The 20,540-nt window shown below is 43.5% G+C and overlaps 1 protein-coding gene and 1 long non-coding RNA gene across 4 annotated transcripts in view; one reads left to right on the top strand and one right to left on the bottom strand.

Moving 5' to 3' along the window:
- Nucleotides 1-16,550, bottom strand: part of DHTKD1 (dehydrogenase E1 and transketolase domain containing 1) — a 52,633-nt gene extending 36,083 nt beyond the window's left edge. For all 3 annotated transcript variants that reach the window (XM_033439213.2, XM_004275859.3, XM_033439214.2), the window contains exons 1-2: nucleotides 16,292-16,550; nucleotides 1,314-1,469 (exon numbers count right to left, since the gene is read on the bottom strand). In XM_033439213.2, the coding sequence (XP_033295104.1) occupies nucleotides 1,314-1,469; nucleotides 16,292-16,448 (313 nt within the window). In that variant the 5' untranslated portion in view covers nucleotides 16,449-16,550. The remainder of the gene's footprint in view (nucleotides 1-1,313; nucleotides 1,470-16,291) is intronic.
- Nucleotides 1-20,540, top strand: part of LOC125963548 (uncharacterized) — a 268,458-nt gene that overhangs the window by 14,200 nt on the left and 233,718 nt on the right. The gene's annotated exons all lie outside the window — the stretch shown is intronic.

Below are 20,540 nucleotides of genomic sequence, written 5' to 3' on the forward strand. Positions count from 1 at the left end.
TTATAGCTACAAATCATATGTATACCTTTATCTGAAACATCTATCTACCAAAACGTTCAAGTCTTATTAATATCTATAAAGCAATGCCTATTATTGCACAGTTGGTCTTAATGTGAATTAATATTGATAGCAATGCAATATTCTAAGGTAAAAGGAAATCTCCCTGAATCTCAGCCAGAGAAAAGAAAGGTTTGTAGTACGTGATTGGCCCAGCACCAAATCAATTATCAGTCATTTGCCTAAGCCTACAATATGAATTTAACAAACCAACATTTTCTTTATATCGTGTATAGTTTCTTACAATAAACGTTAGATCTTTGATACTGATTGAGCACAGCTGTGATGATCATGGGAGTGCAGATATCTCTTTAAGATAGTGATTTCGATTCCTTTAGATTTATACCCAGACATGCAATTGCTGGATCATATGGTAGTTCTATTTTTAATTTTTTGAGTATCCTCCATACTGTTTTCCATAGTGGCTGCACCAACTTGCATTCCTACCAACAGTGCACAAGAGTTCCCTTTTCTCTACATCCTCGCCGACACTTGTATCTTTGGGTTTTTTTTTTTTTAATTGAGGTATAGTTGATTTACAATGTTGTGTTCATTTCTGCTGTACAGCAAAGTGATTCAGTTATACATATATATACATTTTTTTTCATTTTCTTTTCCATTATGGTTTATCACAGGATATTAAATATAGTTCCCTGTGCTTGACAGTAGGACTGTGTTGTTTATCCATCTTTGGGGTTTTTTTTGACAATAGCCATTGTAACAGGTGTGAGGTGATAGCTCATGGTGGCTTTTTTTTTTTTTTGCGGTACGTGGGCCTCTCACTGTTGTGGCTTCTCCAGTTACGGAGCACAGGCTCCGGAAGCGCAAGCTCAGCGGCCATGGCTCACGGGCCCAGCTGCTCCACGGCACGTGGGATCTTCCCGGACCGGGGCACGAACCCGTGTCCCCTGCATCGGCAGGCAGACTCTCAACCACTGCGCCACCAGGGAAGCCCCTCATTGTGGTTTTGATTTGCATTTCCCTGATGCTTAGTGATGCTGAGCACCTTTTCATGTACCCTCTGGCCATTGTACATATGATTTGAATAGAGAAGAAACGGGTCCTATCAGAAGACCCTTCTAGAACCCCAACACTGCTCCTCCCAGACAGTGTTCGAATGTGCCCCTCACTGTCTCCTCACACCCGTGGAAGCCTCAGCTCCAGCGGGCATGTGGGTCCTTCAAGAACAGAGAAAGGAGCCCCACCTCACTGGCAGTTAACTGTCACGTGGATAGTCCATTGTTGATGGGCTTTACCTGCGGTATTAAAGGGTCCCTGCAGCGTCTGCACGAGGGCTTGGATTTCAGGCACGTTCTCCTGCAGGGCTTGGCCAGTGAAGAGGGGGTTGATTTTGGCAGCTTTATGGCCATGCTCACAATACACCGTCACCAACCTGGCAAGGCCATGATCCACTAATTCAGGGGGAAAAAACAACAGAACAATATAGTTTAGGAAATGCCCACAAGCTGCAAAATCAGTTTTTCAAAGAAGCCTCTGTGGCCTTGGACAGTTTTAAACACACGGCTCCTACCCACCACAGCTGCCAGTGTTTTTCAGGATTAAAGACTAACAGACTCCAGGAAAACACACTTATTTCCTTAAATTTATCTCCTGAGAGCGAAAGTCACTGAAAAATACAGAAAGGAAACAGAACTATAAGTGCACATTTGTGAAACTAATTATGCACGAGGATAGATATTAAAAGGAAACACCCCAAATTGAAAATAACTGTTAAAATGCTGAGATTATGGATAATTATAGTCCTCTTAATTATTATTTGAGATTTTTTATATCGTACATTAGAAATACAGACAATTTGAACTACAAAATCAATGTTACATTTCCTTCCTTATTTTATTTCTTTTTTTATAAATTTATTTATTTTACTTTTGGCTGTGTTGGGTCTGCGTTGCTGTGCGCGGGTTTTCTCTAGTTGCGGGGAGTGGGGGCTACTCTTCGTTGGGCTGCGTGGGCTTCTCATTGCAGTGGCTTCTCTTGTTGCAGAGCATGGGCTCTAGGTGCGCAGGCTTCAGTAGTTGTGGCAGGTGGGCTCAGTAGTTGTGGCTCACATGTTCTAAGGCGCAGGCTCAGTAGTTGTGGCGCACGGGCTTAGTTGCTCTGTGGCATGCGGGAACTTCCCAGACCAGGGCTAGAACCCGTGTCCCCTATATTGGCAGGCGGATTCTTAACCACTGCACTACCAGGGAAGTCCCAGCCTTCCTTATTTCTTAAAGACCCCAGGTACATACACTCATGAAATCGTACAGTAGGAAAAGACCTTAGAAATTATCTTGTTACTCACATAATGAAAAAAATTTTTAAATCCCGTTTGTACAGCCTTAAATGAGTAATTCCCCAGTCTCTACTCAAGGGGGAATCATTATCTTTCAATGAATCCAATTCTATCTTAGATGATTTTATATTGAGCCAGAAGCTGCTTTTCTTCCCTTTCCCACAGGAAAGCCCTTCTAAAATTTGGAAGAAAATCCTTCAAGCCCACAATCGATTAACCTTCAGTTCATCAAGGTGGTCTTATACAAATCAAGCACAAATCTCTGAAGATGAGCAAGTCCACCATGAAGGGCACACATTTTCTGAACATTACAAAAATTTGCATTTTTATTTTCAGAACCCAAAGAAAATTGTTAGCATATTTTGAAATACTTACTGACCATTTTATGAACATGTGTTGCCATACAATGATTTCAGAGCTACATGTTTATGTGCTGGGGTTTGTATTCATGGTACTGCAGTGTATCTCTTGTCACAGGCTTAGAGGAAAGAACTGAGGTGTGTTGAACACGCATTCAATATTCATACGAATATGTAGGATCTGTTGGCACAAATCCGGCAGTTAAGAGGATCCACACTATGTCTAATAAACTCATCAAACAATCCCAGTAAATGAACAGATTTCAAGCTGGAGGAGTCATATATAATTTTGCTATAGTCTCTATTCTGGTTATGAAGTAGGACACCTTCATATTTCTGACTAAAATACAGACAGATATATCTGTCTAAAGCATTGTCCCTGTTGGCCACTCCTCCTTAAAAACAGTTGCTTCCCTGGGCTCTCTGGCATTGCAAGATCCTGGGTTTCCTCCTAACTCGCTGGCTACTCAACCTCAATCACTTTTGCTGGGCGAGAAGTGGGTTAGGGGATCCTCCTCTTTGTCCACCTCTAAAATATTGGTTCTCCCCAGGTCTGCCCAGGGTCTTCTTCTCAATCTACTTTCTCTCTAGGTGATCTCATCCACGACTTCCAATATCATCTGCAAAACTACATCCTTAGTGGGGTAAGTCCAGTGGTAAATATATAGGGTTATCATCACCATTCTCACCACAATCTACTAGCCCTCTTTTTTTTAATGCTTTATTTTTATTTTTTTTAAACTTTTGGCCATGCCACGCAGCACGTGGGATCTTAGTTCCCTGACCAGGGATTGAACCTACGCACCCTGCATTGGAAGCACGGAGTCTTAACCGCTGGACCACCAGGGAAGTCTTCTACTAGCCCTCTTTTGAAAACATTCTCTTTAGTGAATCACATCAGCTCAGGGATCACTGCTTCAATTTCTAACTGAAATTGCTAACTGAAAAGCCAGTTTTTAATGATACTCTAGAACACTGACGGGGGAGTTGGCACAAAAGGATGCTGCTCACCCCGAAAAACATGTGGCACCTACTATTCTGAAAGAGCCAGAGAGAGAGGACTATTCCCCTCCCACCTTGGGGCACATCCTCCATCCATCCTGACCATCTGTTTTCTCTCAGACCCTCATTTCACTGCTCTGGTATCTTCCACCAGACCCAGTCCCATATCTCTTCCCTCTCTGTCTCCCAGATCCTTCCATTATGACCTCTGGAATTCTGTTCCATGCTTAACAGGTCTCCCTACCCTCTTCACCTCTTCCCTAAACAATTGCTTATACTCCTGTCGTCACGGGAATCTGCTTTCCCCTGAGGATACCAGTGGAAGGTGAAGTTACTCATCACCCACACACACGTCCCTCCGGTACTGAAGGTGGAGTCAATGCCTCCTCATTCCTCACTGACATTCCCCTGTAGTTAGTCCTCTAACTCCCTACAAACCCCCAGTCCTCTTAGGGACATGCCACAGTGTTGATAACTAATCCCCACTGGCCAAAAGTCATCACAAGATAATGCTGTAGGAGAATGCTTACTGGAAAAGCATCAGTTTGTTTAGATGGAAAAAGACTAAAAGACACTATATATAGCATAAGCCTGATTTTTGTTAAAATTGGTGTATAATATATATTTCATTATATAGTATATCTAGCATATTAGTATCTATATACTTCATATATGTCTCTGCACTTGCATGTATATATTCCACATATATAAAGGAAATAGACCAAAAACTTAGTGATGATCCTATGTCAAAATTCCTAATTTTGGGGCTTCCCTGGTGGCGCAGTGGTTGAGAGTCTGCCTGCCAATACAGGGGACACGGGTTCGTGCCCCGGTCCAGGAGGATCCCACAGCAGTGAGAGGCCCGCATACCGCAAAAAAAAAAACAACAAACAAACAAACAAACAAAATTCTTAATTTTGGGACTTCCCTGGTGGCGCAGTGCTTAAGAATCCGCCTGCCAATGCAGGGGACATGGGTTCGAGCCCTGGTCCGGGAAGATCCCACATGCCGTGGAGCAACTAAGCCCGTGCGCCACAACTACTGAGCCTGTGCTCTAGAGCCCTCAAGCCACAACTACTGAAGCCCTTGAGCCTAGAGCCCATACTCCGCAGCAAGAGAAGCCACCACAAGGAGAAGCCCGTGCACCACAACAAAGAGTAGCCCCAGCTCGCCGCAGCTAGAGAGAAAGTCCACGCACAGCAATGCAGACCCAACGCAGCCAAAAAAAAAAAAAAATTTTCTTGCTTACCATAGTTTCTAAGTTTTCTGTAATGAACATGTCCAGTAGAGCTCTTTATTTATTTTGGCCACACCATGAGGCTTATGGGATCTTAGTTCCCCGACCAGGAATCAAACCCAGGCCCAAGGCAGTGAAAGCACTTGAGTCCTAATCTCTGGACCTCCAGGAAATTCCCAGAGCTCTTTAAATTGTATCCATTTAACTGACTTAAATACACCCTGAAAGCTTCTGATGATCAGATTCTCTCCACTGCCCTCACCAGTTGACTATATGCTTGTAAGAATAAATTATATTTGTTCCTAAGGCTGTTGCTATGGGGAAAAGTAAACATTAGGGGAGACATTATAAAAATCTAGGAGATTCCACACTCAGATTGCTTTCATAAGTGCTCTTCACTTTAAAGATTTGCATATACAAAACCAAAAATAAACATACTTGAGTTAAAATACGTAAAGTGTCTCTCATTTCATTATGATAATCCTTGATTTAATGATTTTTTGTTAAATTAACTGACCAAGTTTCAGTGTCAAATGCATTGGATAAAATTGCTTCAGCTGGATTACTTTGGTAGCAAATAATGAAATTAAAAGATTTAAATGGATTGGATCACAGCAATAGAATACATATCTTCTTCACAAAAAAACTCCCTGTTACTGTATAAATCAAAGGATTACTGTAAGAGAAAAATGAATCCCTTCACCTGAGGCATAATACTGACCTAATGACTCAGTGCTCACGATATCTGTGAAAGTTCAGAGGAATTTAATTGGATGTTTAAATTCCTAAGAAGCCAGAGAGAATAGGGCAAACCACAGTAGCAGATATATACGCTCTTCTTCCAAATAAAATGGAAAATACTGGAGGCGTGCTTCTGGCTCAGGAGAATGGCACATAGTAGATGCTCAAGAGATATTTGTTATTACTTGAATGAATGAAGTCCTGAAATTCACTGTATTGTAATGGCATCACAGAACCCTCCCGATCAAAGGTTTCCAGAGCCCTCAAACATGCCGTATGAGGGCTGCAGTGGATCCCTCCTGATCACTTTGGGTCCTTCTCTTCTGAGAACTGTACCTTCCCATCCCAGAGGGTGGGTTCCAGGGCCATGTCTCTATTGCTCCACTTTGCCTCCCAAAGAGTCAATGGATTCCAAAGACACCTGAGTCAAGGTGGGTCAGATTCAATCTTCCCAGAATTTGAGACTTGGAATTAAGAGATATGAGAAGAGTGAGCGTGAGACTGCTATCCTTAGAAAAGCCTGCTTGCAAGGTTTATGCTCTTGGTTGCTGCCTGGGAATTTGAATTTCAGGAATGGCCTCACCTGTCCCTAATTGGTAAGGGTGATCCACTGTGCCTCGACTGTTTGGGAGAACAAGGTAGTTTAGGCTGAACACCTGCTTTCCTTCTGGGAGTCTGGGATTTTGGCACATGCAGAGGGTGCTTATACGAACCTCTCCCAATAAAAACCCTGCAGGGATATCGGCTCGGTGCTTTGTGACCACCTGGACGGGTGGGATAGGGAGGGTGGGAGGGAGGGAGACGCAAGAGGGAGAAGATATGGGAACATATGTATATGTATAACTGATTCACTTTGTTATAAAGCAGAAACTAACACACCATTGAAAAGCAATTATACCCCAATAAAGATGTTAAAAAAAAAAAAGAAAACAAAACCCTGGGTGCTGAGACTCTAATAGGATTCCCTGCGCAGGAACATTGCACACATGTTGCTGTGTTTCTTGAAGAGGAGTGCATTCCGTGTGATGCCTCATGGGAGAACGCAGAAGGAAGCCTGCACAAAGGTACTCCAGACTCTTCCTGTGCCTTTTCCATTATGGTCCAGCTGTGTGTCCTTATCACATCACTGCCATAAACCTTAGCCATGAGTACAACTATAGACTGAGTGCCATGAGTCCCTTCTGGAGAATCTCTAAATGTGGGGTGGTCTTGTGAACCCCCAACACACATTATGGGTGACACAGGAGCTAAGTACCTTAACAGCTGTGCCTTATCGGGCCACACACAGCCTCTGCCAATATTCCCAGAGTTAGCTTTGGTTCACTCCCTTCTTGATCACTTGAAACGTTTTTCAGCTCTAGAAGATACACTTGTACCCTTCAAATAAAGTCCCCTCTTTGCTTAAGATAGCCAGAGTTGGTTTCTGCTGCTTGTGACCAAAAGAACCTTAGCTAAAACAAGAGTAAAAAAACATTATGAGGGACTTCCCTGGCGGTCCAGTGGTTAAGACTCTGTGCTTACAATGCAGGGGGTGCGGGTTCAATCCCTGGTCAGGGAACTAAGATCCCACGTGCCGTGCACCCAAAACAAACAAACAAATAAAAAACATTATGATAGGGATATCTACTTCACTTTATTCTCTGCTGTAAGCAAACACAGTGGGGGCACTGGATAGTGTTGAATAGCATTTTATTTTCAGAAAGAAATGTGTTCATATTAACCAACATAAAGTACACTGACAGATAACCTAAACTAAACTTAGTACTTCAACTGGAAGTCAATACAGTTCTCTTTCATCATCTGGTCATAAACAGCCTCCCCCCAAAATATCTAGATCCAATCCACAGTCTCTTTGCATTCAAGTCAGCATATGGTTAGAGCAAGCGGGAACATTGGCTATCTATAAAAATACTGAAGACTCCAAGAAAGAGAACTCCATAATTGAAGTCCCATAGGCCCTATTTTTTTTTTTTTTTTTTTTTTTTGGCCACACCTTGCGGCATGTGAGATCTTAGTTCCCTGACCAGGGATCGAAACCACGTCCCTTTCAATGGAAGCGTGGAGTCTTAACTACTGGACCGCCAGGGAAGTCCCCTCTTAGGCCCTATTAAAATGAGACGGGGACTTCCCTGGTGGCACAGTGGTTAAGAATCCGCCTGCCAATTCAGGGGACACGGGTTCGATCCCTGGTCCTGGAAGATCCCACATGCTGAGGAACAACTAAGCCTGTGCTCCCCAATTACTGCACCTGCGCTCTAGAGCCCACGAACCACAACTACTGAGCCTGCACACCACAGCTACTGAAGCCCGCACGCCCTAGAGCCCGTGCTCCGCAACAAGAGAAACCACTGCAATGAGAAGCCCACACACCGCAACTAGAGAAAGCCCGCGCACAGCAACGAAGACCCAATGCAGCCAAATACATAAATAAATAAATAAACAACAGAAATTTATAGAAAAAAAGAAATGAGACAGCTGCCACCAGCTTCAACTTAGGAACTTCATAGATAACCATATCAAAAGGCAAGACTTGATACCAGAATACTATTATTATGAATTCTGTACAACAAACTCATACCTAGGCTGTGCAGCTGAGTTCATTTTACATCCTATCTTCTCTTCCCATCTCAAACATGATATCTTTATAAGCTAAATTTATTTTGCCAGATAGTTCTTTCTTGCAAAAAACCAAACTTTAAATAGAAACCTTGTTCTGGTCCTTTCCTCTTTTTTTGAAATTCCTTTCTTAAATCATTGCCGAAATAGGTAAGCAACAGTCACAGATTGATAATAAATGATAGTGACCATTTATTGAGTACTAACTTGTGCTACACATTGTGTTACATTTTTCAGATACGTCATTTTATCTAATCCTGTAACAGCCCTGAAATAGGCACCCTTATCTGCAGAAGAGTTAACTGAGGCCCAAACACGTTAAGTGACTTGCAGAAGGTGACACTGGTAATGAAGAAGCTGGAATTTGAACTATTTGTACTCAGGTGTGCTTGATTTTAATCCAGTGTTTTACCCACTATACCATAACAAAAAGTGAAAAGGAAAGTCCAGGGCCTACGGCAAACAGGATGAGATAACTAGAAGTCATTGAAACATTTAAAAAATCATCTAAATATTTTTGAAAATCTCTAATGCAATAAGATTTTCCCCAACTGTTTTTCCTATACCTCCAGTAAAGGCTCCTATTATTTCCTTTCTCTTCTTTTTTTTTTTTTGGTCCGCGTCACGCTGCTTGTGAGATCTTAGTTCCCCGACCCAGGACAAAACCCAGGCCCCAGCAGTGAAAGTGCCGAGTCCTAACAACTGGACTGCCAGGGAATTCCCAAGGCTCCTATTATTTCTAATATGCAACATACCTGCAACCTCACTTCAACTACTAAAGCTGATCTCCAAGATCAGTAACCACTAAACGCTGTTTGGAATCTTACAGCTCCCATCTCCTAATGGTCTCTAAATTCTGCCATTTTTTAATAACCCAAATCCTTCATAATGAAATTTATGCCTATGAATCACTGGTCCTAAGCTGTTGCCCTTCTATATACTAACAACGAACTATCAGAAAGAGCAATTAAGGAAACAACCCCATTTAGTGTCATACCAAAAAGAATAAAGTACCTAGGAATAAATCTACCTAAGGAGGTAAAAGACATATACTCGGAAAAACTATAAGACACTGATGAAAGAAATGGAAGATGACACAAACAGATGGAAAGATATACCATGGCCTTGGACTGGAAGAATTAATATTGTTAAAATGACCATACTTCCCAAGACAATCTACAGATTCAGTGCAATTCCTATCAAAATACCAATGGCTTTTTTCACAGAACTAGAACAAATACTTCTAAAATGTATATGGAAACCCACCTCCATTTTAAATTAGGATTGTTGATAAATAAATTCAAGTTTACTTGGAAGTTGAGGTATACAGAGGTTAGAGTACAAGCTGTTTTACTAATAGCCAGCTACAAAGGACACTCATCACAGGTCAAATTTTAACTAGTGAAACCGCTGCCACCCAAAAAGGTTACTACAAGCAAATCCAATATCTCTCCAAAGCCTTACTACAGTGAAAATCTTAGTAAATGAAGTAGTCATCCTATGCAGGCATTGATATTTGGCCAAGATAAACATATTAAGAAAGAAGGCTGATGAAGGTCAAAGAGGAGGAGGGAGGCACCATAACTTTGACCATACCTCCTCCCATTTCTCTGTGTCACCTTGGATGTGGGAGGATGCCTTGTGTCCATTTTCAGTAGGGTTTGTCCTTGGATTCATTTTGCCAGTACCAAAAGTTAATGTACATGACCCATCCCACTAACTCAGTCATTCCTCTCAACAAAGATGGTACCTTTTAGGACAACTGGTAGGCATTATGAAAAAGACTAAAGCTGGGACTTAGCTGGCAGTCCAGTGCTTCAGACTCTGGGCTCCCAATGCAGGGGGCACCTCCCAATGCAGGGGGCATGGGTTTGATCCTTGGCCGGGGAACTAAGATCCTGCATGCTGCACAGCAAGGCCGAAAAAAAGAAAGACTAAAGCCAATTAAACTGTGTCCTTGGCCTCATCAGCCTCCTATAATGAATAGAACAGACCATAAGCACAAGTTAAACAGAATTTAAGGAAAAACCCAATGAATCTTAATTGTCTTCATCAGCAAAAAAAAAGTTATTCCTTCTTCTAGAACATGGTAATGCAGTCTATTACCCTATATATAAAGTGTTTCTTAGTTCTTGGTGTTACGGTTGTACGTGCAAAATTCAAATGTATCAAATGTCACAAAGAAGTTGCATATACAGAACCCTATTTCCACTTCTTAGTAGGAATCAATCATTTAATAAGTATTTAGTTAAGTGTAGAGCTGAAAGGAATATAAGACAAGGTCTTTACTAGGCAGGATCTTACAATGTAAATGAGAAGATGATCCCCGCACAAAACTGCACACAATTAGAAAAAGTTTAATACAGTCCAAGGGGTTGGGCCCCATACTGAGAGTTAAGGGAATTCACATTAGGATAGCCTGGAGTTGTCTGGAAAGATGTCACGGAGAACTTGGGAACGGAGCTGGACTGTGGAGAGTAAGAAGTGGAAAGGCACAAAGTGAAGAAGAGATTTGGAAAGTGGGGGAATTTATGTGGAAAGAGGTAAGAAAGAATTAGAACAGGTCAAGAAACATGAAGGGCATTGAGTAGCAACCTAAAGAACCTGCATTTTATTTTGAGAGGCAAAGTAGAGCCTTTGGAGACCTGAGTAAGAAAGTGACTCAGTTAAACCAACGTTTTAGAAAGACTGGACTAAGCTGGAAGGGAACGAGGCTATAAATTATAATACCAGCTAGGCTAGCAGTTTTACCTCTTTGAAGTCATGGATCTCTTTGAGAATGTGATGAAAGCTACGGGCCCTCGGCCTACAAACAGACACACACACAGAGTTGTGCAAAGTACACAGACCCCCTGAAACCTTCTCATAGGGATCCATGAGCCCAGGTTAAGAACCCTTGAATTCAACTTTTTTTTTTGGTAGCAGGCCAGAATTAAACACCTAGACTAGGATCCTAGTTAGTGAAAATATGAAGAAAGCAAGGCTTTGAGAAACAGAGTGCTCAAAATGTGACAGGAAGTACAAGGTGAAAAAGTTGCTTGCCCCAGATTTTTAAAGTACATCTGTAGCAGAGACTATTATAACTCCCAACATCCATTTTCCCTTCTCTTTTATGGTAACAGGTAGTTGAGTATATGACCACCCAGAATAAGGATACCCTTTCCAGCCTTCCCTGCAGCCAGGGTGGCCATATGACTATGTTCTGGCCAATGAGAGGATAGTAGAAGTGATGTTTCAACTTCTGGGTCTTACCCTTAAAGAGATGGTGTTCTCTTCCCCTCCCCCTTTTCCTCCCTCTTGCTGGCCAGTATGTGGCTATAGTGGTGAACTATCCTCGACCAGAGTTGAAAGCAACACCCACAGGGTGGCAAAGAAACAACATAGAAGAAACTTGAACCCCTACAGCTTTGCAGAGCAGAGCTGTCATACCAGCTCAGACTTCTACTTACTTTATTCAACCCACTGTTATTCCAGGTCTCTGGCACAGCCCCTGAACACATCCTATCCAATATTGAATTTGCTACTGGAGGTGGGTTGCTGCCATAACAGAACCTAAAATGTATATGACACTGGCTTAGCAGTCAGGTGGTGGGTACTGAGGACCCAGGTATTTCAGACTAGAAAGCTGAAGCAGTGTTATGTTATCTGACATTCGGTAAAACTGTCACTTGCGATATCTTGAAAGGCAGGCTGCGTGCCCATGGAGCCTGTAGCTCAGTAGTCTGTGTTCATCGTTTCTTGTCATCTTCAGGAAAGCCCCAGAAGAAAGGTGAGGTCAAGGAGGAGCTAGTTCATCATTAAGAAGAGATGGAGGGAAATTCACTCCACTACTGGGAGGTTTTCTCCATCTGTGGCCTCAGTACCTAGAGGGCAGCCCCAGCCAAGGTTGGAAGAGTAGAAGCAATTAGTTAAGGTAGTTCTGAAGAGGCTGTCTTGGCCGGATATAGGAGAAAAGATGAAACCCCTTTTTAAGTACCTTCTAGTAAGCATTATCTGTTAGATGATGAAAGTCAGCTGAGCCTTCAATATCACACAAAGGGTTTTGCCTTCCCACTACAGCATATTAGTTGAGATGGTCTCAAAATAAACACCATTAAATTTAGGGAGTCGAGTGGGTAGAAGCAGTAAATAAAAGACCAGGGTTTGCAGGCTTAAAAACTAGGCCCGGATGAGCTCTTTGACTGTGGGCAACTTGCTCATGGAATGACTAGAAGCAAAAAGCCAAAAAGCAAAAAGACTGCAGTCCTAGGAATTTTATTTAAGAAGCTGAACTGCCGGGTTTCCCTGGTGGCGCAGTGGTTAAGAATCCGCCTGCCAATGCAGGGGACACTGGTTCGAGCCCTGGTCCAGGAAGATCCCACATGCCATGGAGCAACTAAGCCCGTGCGCCACAACTACTGAGCCTGCGCTCTAGAGCCCATGAGCCACAACTACTGAAGCCCGTGCACCTAGAGCCCGTGCTCCACAACAAGAGAAGCCACCGCAATGAGAAGACCACAAAGTACCACAACGAAGGGTAGCCCCCGCTCACCGCAACTAGAGAAAGTCCGCGCGCAGCAATGAAGACCCAATGCAACCAAAAATAAATAAATAAATTTTTTAAAAACCTGAACTGCCAAAGAAATCCCAACTCCAAATCTCAAAAAAATGGTACAAATGAGGTTACTTACAAAACAGAAATAGAGTCACAGATGTAGAAAACAAACCTAGGGTTACCAAGGGGGAAATGGGGCAGGGGAGGATAAATTGGGAGATTGGGATTGACATATATACACTACTATATATAAAATAGATAACTAATAAGAACCTGCTGTACAGCACAGGGAACTCTACTCAATACTCTGTAGTGACCTATATGGGAAAAGAATCTAAAAAAGAGTGGATATATGTATATGTATAACTGATTCACTTTGCTGTACAGCAGAAAGTAACACAACATTGTAAATCAACTACACTCCAATAAAAACTAATTTAAAAAATAAGAAATAAAAATAAATAAAATAAAAAACTGAACTGCCAAAGAAATCCCAACTCTGGCCAGAAAAAAAAAATCTGTAATTGATGACTACCTAAAGTAACTCTCAGGCTCCTAACTTTATCAAAATAAAGTGGACCATGAAAGGTGTGCAGCCCCCAAGGAGGGCACAGTCCCCAATGCCCTCAGAAGATACAGGTTAAAGAAGAACCCATGGGCTTCCCTGGTGGCGCAGTGGTTGAGAGTCTGCCTGCTAATGCAGGGGAAACGGGTTCGGGCCCTGGTCTGGGAGGATCCCACATGCCGTGGAGTGGCTGGGCCCGTGAGCCACAACTGCTGAGCCTGCGCGTCTGGAGCCTGTGCTCCGCGACGGGAGGGGCCGTGATGGTGGGAGGCCCGCGCACCGCGATGAGGAGTGGCCCCCGCTTGCTGCAACTAGAGAAAGCCCTTGCACAGAAACGAAGACCCAACACAGCCAAAAAATAAATAAATAAACTCCTACCCCCAACATCTAAAACAAAAAAAACAAAAAAACTACATCCTTAAAATGGGCAAATTTAAAAAAAAAAAAGAAGAAGAAGAAGAACCCATAAGGCAAGACCAGGGGAAGGGACAGGGGCAGAGTTGAGGGGCCAGATAATCTAGTGAATTTACCACTAAGCCACATAAAGGGGCTTTATCATTCCTACCCAACAGGACTTGATAACTGGTCTGAACCAGTGGCTGCTATAAATTCCTCATTCTTTCCTTTTGTGGATGGGAGTTTCCTTTGTACATCGAATGTGTATATATTCAGGATGCATGGCAGTTCATAAAATTCCAGACTCCAAGGAGCCACAGCCACACCTGCTGGAGAGGACTGCACATTCTCCAGAGAAAATGGACTTTGAGCTGGATTAAGGAATTTAATGGAGGAGGGAGGAAGTGAGTACATTCTATGTGTGGGAAGAAAAGCTTAGGATATTTGAATGGCCAAAGGGGCCGAGCGTGGTGATTACTAATTATTTTCCAACATCTATTTTCCTCTTCTCTCTCAAAATAATTTTTAATTGGAAGGTAGCCACCCTGAGTAAAGACTATGGTTTCCAGTCTCCCTTGCAGGTATGTATGTGACCAAGCTCTTTGGACGTGAGCTATATGTAATCTCCTTCCCCATTCTCCCACACAGCCTAGTAGGAGTAGTATCTATAAAAAGAGTTTTTACAAAATGATGTGATAAGTTCTTAAACAGAAAGAACTGTCACAGATCTACATGGAATGATAATTTTGGAGAAAGATACAAAACGGCCCACTTGCCTTTAAGTTTTATTCAGAGTATTAAAAAAAGATACAAGGAAAAAAATTCCTTAAGTCAGATCCCATAACTGCAACAAACAACTATTTCTCAGTATTGATTTTACTCTATCCTCTCAGTACAACACGATATTGTACCCTTAGCCTGCAGTTCTAACTCAATACTGAACTTTCAAAGTTCACCAAGGATCCCACAATACAGCAAGTTCATTGCTAGGAGGGGTGGGGAGGCACAAGTTGGTGATGAAGGAAGAGAGAAGATTATATACAGATAAAATCAACTCCAGAGATATTTTTTCAAACCACACCAGCCCAAAGCTCCCTGGATGATTTGGATACAGTCTTGCCATTGAGAACCACCAGCCCAGACTTTTCCCAGCAAAGATTAATTCTCGACTGCCAGGCTGTTAATAGGAATCAAACAGAGACCCAGCAGTGAGGGAAAACCTCAAATAAGATCACAATAATTGCACACTGAGCACACACTAGTAAGTTCTTAATTGAAGAAGAGATTGTCAAATACATCTTACACATACATCCCTTATGACTATAACAGTGTTTGGCCACGGTGGCCACGGACGTCCTGCTAGAGAATCACCTAGAGTGACATAAAAATACAAATTCCTGAACCTCATCTCAGGCCACTGAATGAGAACTAGGGTGGGGTTTGGGGGAGGGGAGAGGGAGGCTGGCCTGGAAGCTAGCATTTTAACATCATGCAGAGTGATCTGAATGCACGCTTCAGTTTGAGGACAGTTGGCATGTAAAATTCTGGGCATTCAATTTGCCAAGTGAAATAAGATACCTATAGTCTTACTCTCAAGGGATTAGCAATCTAGCTGGCCAAAATCCTGTCCCTAAAGAAACCCGCTAGACTCAAGAAGGAGAATCAGTTTTACTCTAAATGTCCCCTGGGATCAAAAGCAAACTATTGAGGTTCCAGTGTGTGATGTACTGCTCAAAGGTCAGGTGCTTAGACGATGAAGGGGCTCCTAATTGTTAATCCAATAACTGGATCAAAGATGCCAAATGACCTTCCTCTAATAATTGATCTGTGTTCATCTTCTATTCTGTGAAGATGAATAAAGATACAATAACTTTGGAGCATAAACCAAATGCTCAAAATTAGTCTCTAGCATATGAGGATGCAACAGAGCTTCCGAAAACTGATATTCGTGTCTCGTAATACATTAAAACCTGAGTAACACGTTTCTAAATTCAGCAAAGAGTTCTAAACTCTGAAATTAAAGAGGCTACACAGAGGGGACAAATGGATAATAAATACCATGCTGTGGTCCAAGACCATCTACTAACTGCCCTCTTCACCCTGCCACAGTCGCGATCCCCACACATCCCGGCTCACACCAGCTTTGGAGACGGACCTGGAAATGTATCCTTGGGTGATCTCCAGGAACTGGGATATCTTAGAATTTTTCTTTTCCTGCAGCCCCGACTCCGCAAAGAGCTAAGTTCTTATACGTTTTACGACCAAGGAATGGAAAAGACAAGAGCTCACAAAACCATTCTGTGACCCCGACCCTGACTGTATGCACGCCTGTCCGCCTCTGCTCCCTCGCCTCACGTTCCTCCCCACCCTCCTACTCGCACACTGAGGCCCCTAGAAGCCCCAACTATCAAAAGCACCCCACCCCAGGCCAGGCAGGAAGGCCCCCTGCCTCCCCAGGCCCCACGCCCACCGCCCGGGCCCAATCCCTGACCTGGGGGGCGCGCCAGGCCGCCCTGGGGCTCCCGGCTCTCGGGCTTCCTCGGCGGGTAGCCGTAGACACCCCTCTCTGTCTGGTAGCCGCGCCGGAGGAGGAGCGGAGGGGCCCGGCCGAGGCCCAGTCTTGTTGCTGCCACAGTGGCCAAGGCCATGTCCCGCCAGGCCCCCCCCCGGGCCCAGAGACTTCTGCGGGAGATCTAGGGGTCGCGTCCACAGGGAGGTAGCTCCTGGAACCCACCGCGTGGGAGGCGGGGGGGGGGGGTAGGCGAGGTGAAGCCCCGCCTTCGAGACAACGCCCCCAGTCCTGATTGGCCAGGACCGGCCCTCGGAGCCAATCTAGATCAGCGGCCTTCAAAGCGAAGCCACGCCCCGGGATCCGCTGGGACTCGCGCGGTCCTAGAGGCTGAGGGTAGCCCTGGATTTGGGAAAATGGGGAGTGTTGAGTAGAGCGTTACCGGCTTTCTGGTATAAACCTTGATATACCTATATATGCTGCGGTCTCCCACCAGGAGTGATCACCCACCACCCCTCTCCTGGAAGCCCCAGAGCACATCCTCACACACACGATGCAGTCTCCTACAGAAAGGAAAAATTAGCGACAGGGTGCATGAAAAGTGGCTGGGACTCAAACCAAGGGACTTGGTTTGAAGGAAACGTCATAGGAAGTAACCAGAAAATCAACATCCCCCCTCCATTTGCATTTTTGTAAGAAACATTGAGGGAGAAAGAATAAAATAGGGGAGAAGGAGCCTGTATGAAAGTGATAGAATAGGAGTGAAGAGAAAGTGGACGTGGAAGATTTCATGTGGAGTAAGGTAAATGTGCAAGGTGAGGGACACACCAAGGAGAGGGGCAAGCATGAGCACAGAAGCCTGGGAGAGGCTGCAAGGCATTGCAAGTGATTCCAAGAGGCCGGCGAATTGGGTGTGTATTGAGAGATGGGAGTGGAAAGGTAGATACAGGATAACTGCGTGATTAAAAGAGCTTTCAATAAAAAAGAAGGAAGTAATTACGAGATCAGTGTCCCTTTATATCCCAGTGAAGGGAATCTCCAATCTCCCACAGTGACAAGGTTAGCCTTGGACAGGAGCAAGGGCACTTCATAGAATATAAAAGGGAGGAAAGGCAGAGCATAAGCGTTATCTGTTTCGGTAGACTGATAGATTTAATCATGGAATGATGATGAAGTTCTTTTCTGCTTCAACTTTTTTTAGTGAAATATTAAGCAAGATGAACAGCAGAAAGTGGGAGTGAAAAGACATGGGAGGACGCCTGAAAGGGATAAAAAGGTATGAAGCAGTGGGATGGGAAAGTGAACAGACCCAGAAATGTCATGATTTGGGGGTTGCCAAGAGCCCACTGAGGCTTGTGGTTACGGACTTGACTCAGACAAGACAGAGTGATTGTGAGTTTTTCTCCAGATATGTTCAGCTCCTTTTGCAGGTGCAGGGTAGGCAGGAGTTGTATTTAACTAAGGATGGATTTTTGCCAGGCAGGTATGATGGAGAGATGGGGCAAGGGAGAATTCATAGCACTGAGCCATGCAGTCCAGGCTGGAGAAGTTGAAGGGAGGCTTATGTTGAAAAGTTGATTGGATCGGGGGACTGAATATACCAGGGGTAAAAGCGTGCATAGTTGGAGTGGGGATTCTCATGTAGGTGAACTGGTGGTCTCGCTGACTGACATTTGAAGTTGGGACTTTGAGTGGAAGGCAAAAATTGGAATCAATTTCTTTTCTTTTCTTTCTTTCTTTTTTTTGGCCGCGCGACATGCAGGATCTTAGTTCCCCTACCAGGGATCCAACCTGTGCCCCCTGCAGTGGAAGCACAGAGTCCTAACCACTGGACTGCCAAGGAAGTCTCTGGAATAAATTTCTTGAGGCCTGTGGACCTTGGATAAGAATTCTCGAGGTGGATTGGCAAAGTTCATAATGTTTCAAAAGTTTTCTGTTTTGGTAAATATATGAGAAATAGGCACTCTTATACATTGCTAGTGGAAATGTAAAATGGTACAAACTCTATAGAGGGAAAACTGTCAATATCTTACAAAATTAGAAATGCCCATTTCATTTAACCCAGTGATTCCGCTTCTAGGAATTTGAAAGTCTAAGATAAACTTTCATACACACACTCGAACACAATTATGTGTGTACAAGAATATTCACTGTTGTATTGTCTATAACTTAAATTTTAAAAGATTGTGAGTATCCTAAATATCAAAAAATAAGAGATTAAATAAGTTATACTACTTCCTTACAACAGACTACTATAGAGTCATAAAAAAGAATGAAGCAGCTCATTATGCCTTGAATTGGAACAATTCCTAAGATATATATATATATATATATATTTTTTTTTTTTTTTTGCGGTACCCGGGCCTCTCACTGCTGGGGCCTATCCCGTCGCGGAGCACAGGCTCCGGACGCACAGGCTCAGCGGCCATGGCTCACGGACCCAGCCGCTCCCCAGCATGTGGGGTTTTCCCGGACCGGGGCACGAACCCACGTCCCCTGCACCGGCAGGCAGACTCAACCACTGCGCCACGAGGGAAGCCCGTATCTTTAAAGTTTTGAAGTTCACCCGGTTGAGGTTGGTGGCCATGAATATACAGAGATACCAATTTCTGCTGTTTTGTAATTTTTCTCCTGCCTTGGTACTGAGAAATTCAGAAGGATGATAACTGGATTCATTCAGGGCTGAAGTTTTTCCAGGCAGATGTGATAGAAAGGTCAAGAGGCAAAGACATTTAAGATATTGGTTAGTGGACGACTGAAATAATAAAACATGGGCTCTAGGCTACCATTTTTAAAATGCTATCAAATATAAGAATGGGCTGTTGACAAAAGAAAGGTGCCAGTGGGTTGGCAGTTCCAATGAGGTTGAAGACTAGGTAAACTGGGGGTGCTTGAGAATCACATCTGGAACAGAAGGTTGTAGACAGAAAACAGAATGTTTGAAGTGATCATTGTAGCAGTGATGTAAATTTTGATAATGACCAGCTTGTTGGCTAAAGTGGAGGTGGGGAAGAGTGTCATCAGAGGTGAGAAGATCAAGGAACCGGGACAACAGGTTTTTAGACGAGTTGCCATAAGGACATTAATATCTCCTTGGAAATGGCAGGACTCGGAGTAGAGGAAGACTCCTAGTCGTAGGTTAAAGTTTTCAGTGAATTAAGAGAAGTGACTAGGAAGTTGACAGATGATGCAGAGAAGGGGCAGAAGGTGTGGCACATCCCTAATGCATGGATTCAAATCAGCAGGGAAATTTGCACAAAAGTTGGAAGCAACTGGGAATAAAGATGATACAGATCCCAGCTTTAGATCTTAAATACATGCAAAATCGTTCTCAAATATGTTCACTCTCCGCCTATTGCCTGTCTGGGCCATCAGCACCCCTCTCCAGGAGTTCCACAGTAGCTTCCTAAATTGTCTTCTTGTCTTGGGTCTTTCCTTGCTTTGCTGTGCTCCTCTCACACTGAGTCAGAGTTATTTTTATAAATTAATAACAGATTCACATCACTATTGCCTGAAACCTTTTCATGACTCTCTGTTCTTCTCTGTTTCTTTTTTTTTTTTTTTTTTTTTTTTTATTTATTTATGGCTGTGTTGGGTCTTTGTTGCTGTGCGCGGACTTTCTCTAGTTGCCGCAAGCAGGGGCTACTCTTTGTTGTTGTGTGTGGGCTTCTCATTGTGGTGGCTTCTCTTGTTGTGGAGCATGGGCTCAGTAATTGTGGCTCATGGGCTCTAGAGCACAGGCTCAGTAGTTGTGGCTCAGGGGCTTAGTTGCTCCACGGCATGTGAGATCTTCCCAGACCAGGGATTGAACCCTTGTTCCCTGCATTGGCAGGTGGATTCTTAACCACTGTGCCACCAGAGAAGTCCTCTGTTCTTCTTTGGATAAAGTCTGAATGTCTTATTACGGCTAAAGAGTTCTTTATAGATCACAAACCTTGACTCATTTTTTATTCATTTATTTATTTTAGAAATATTTATGTACATATTTTGGCTGCGCTGGGTCTTAGTTGCGGCCTGCAGGATCTTTTAGTTATAACGGCATGTGGTATCTAGTTCCCCGGACCAGGGATCGAACCTGGGCCCCCTGCATTGGGAGCATGGAGTCTTACCCACTGGACCACCAGAGAAATCCCTAGACTCATTTTTTAAAACTCTCATATTCCCATTTTCCAGCCAGAAACTTCAATGTGCCAGACTTTCACACACAAACCCTTTTTCCTTTGTAATCTCA

This window comes from Orcinus orca, chromosome 2 (assembly GCF_937001465.1).
Source record: "Orcinus orca chromosome 2, mOrcOrc1.1, whole genome shotgun sequence".
Taxonomy (NCBI): Eukaryota; Metazoa; Chordata; class Mammalia; order Artiodactyla; family Delphinidae; genus Orcinus; species Orcinus orca.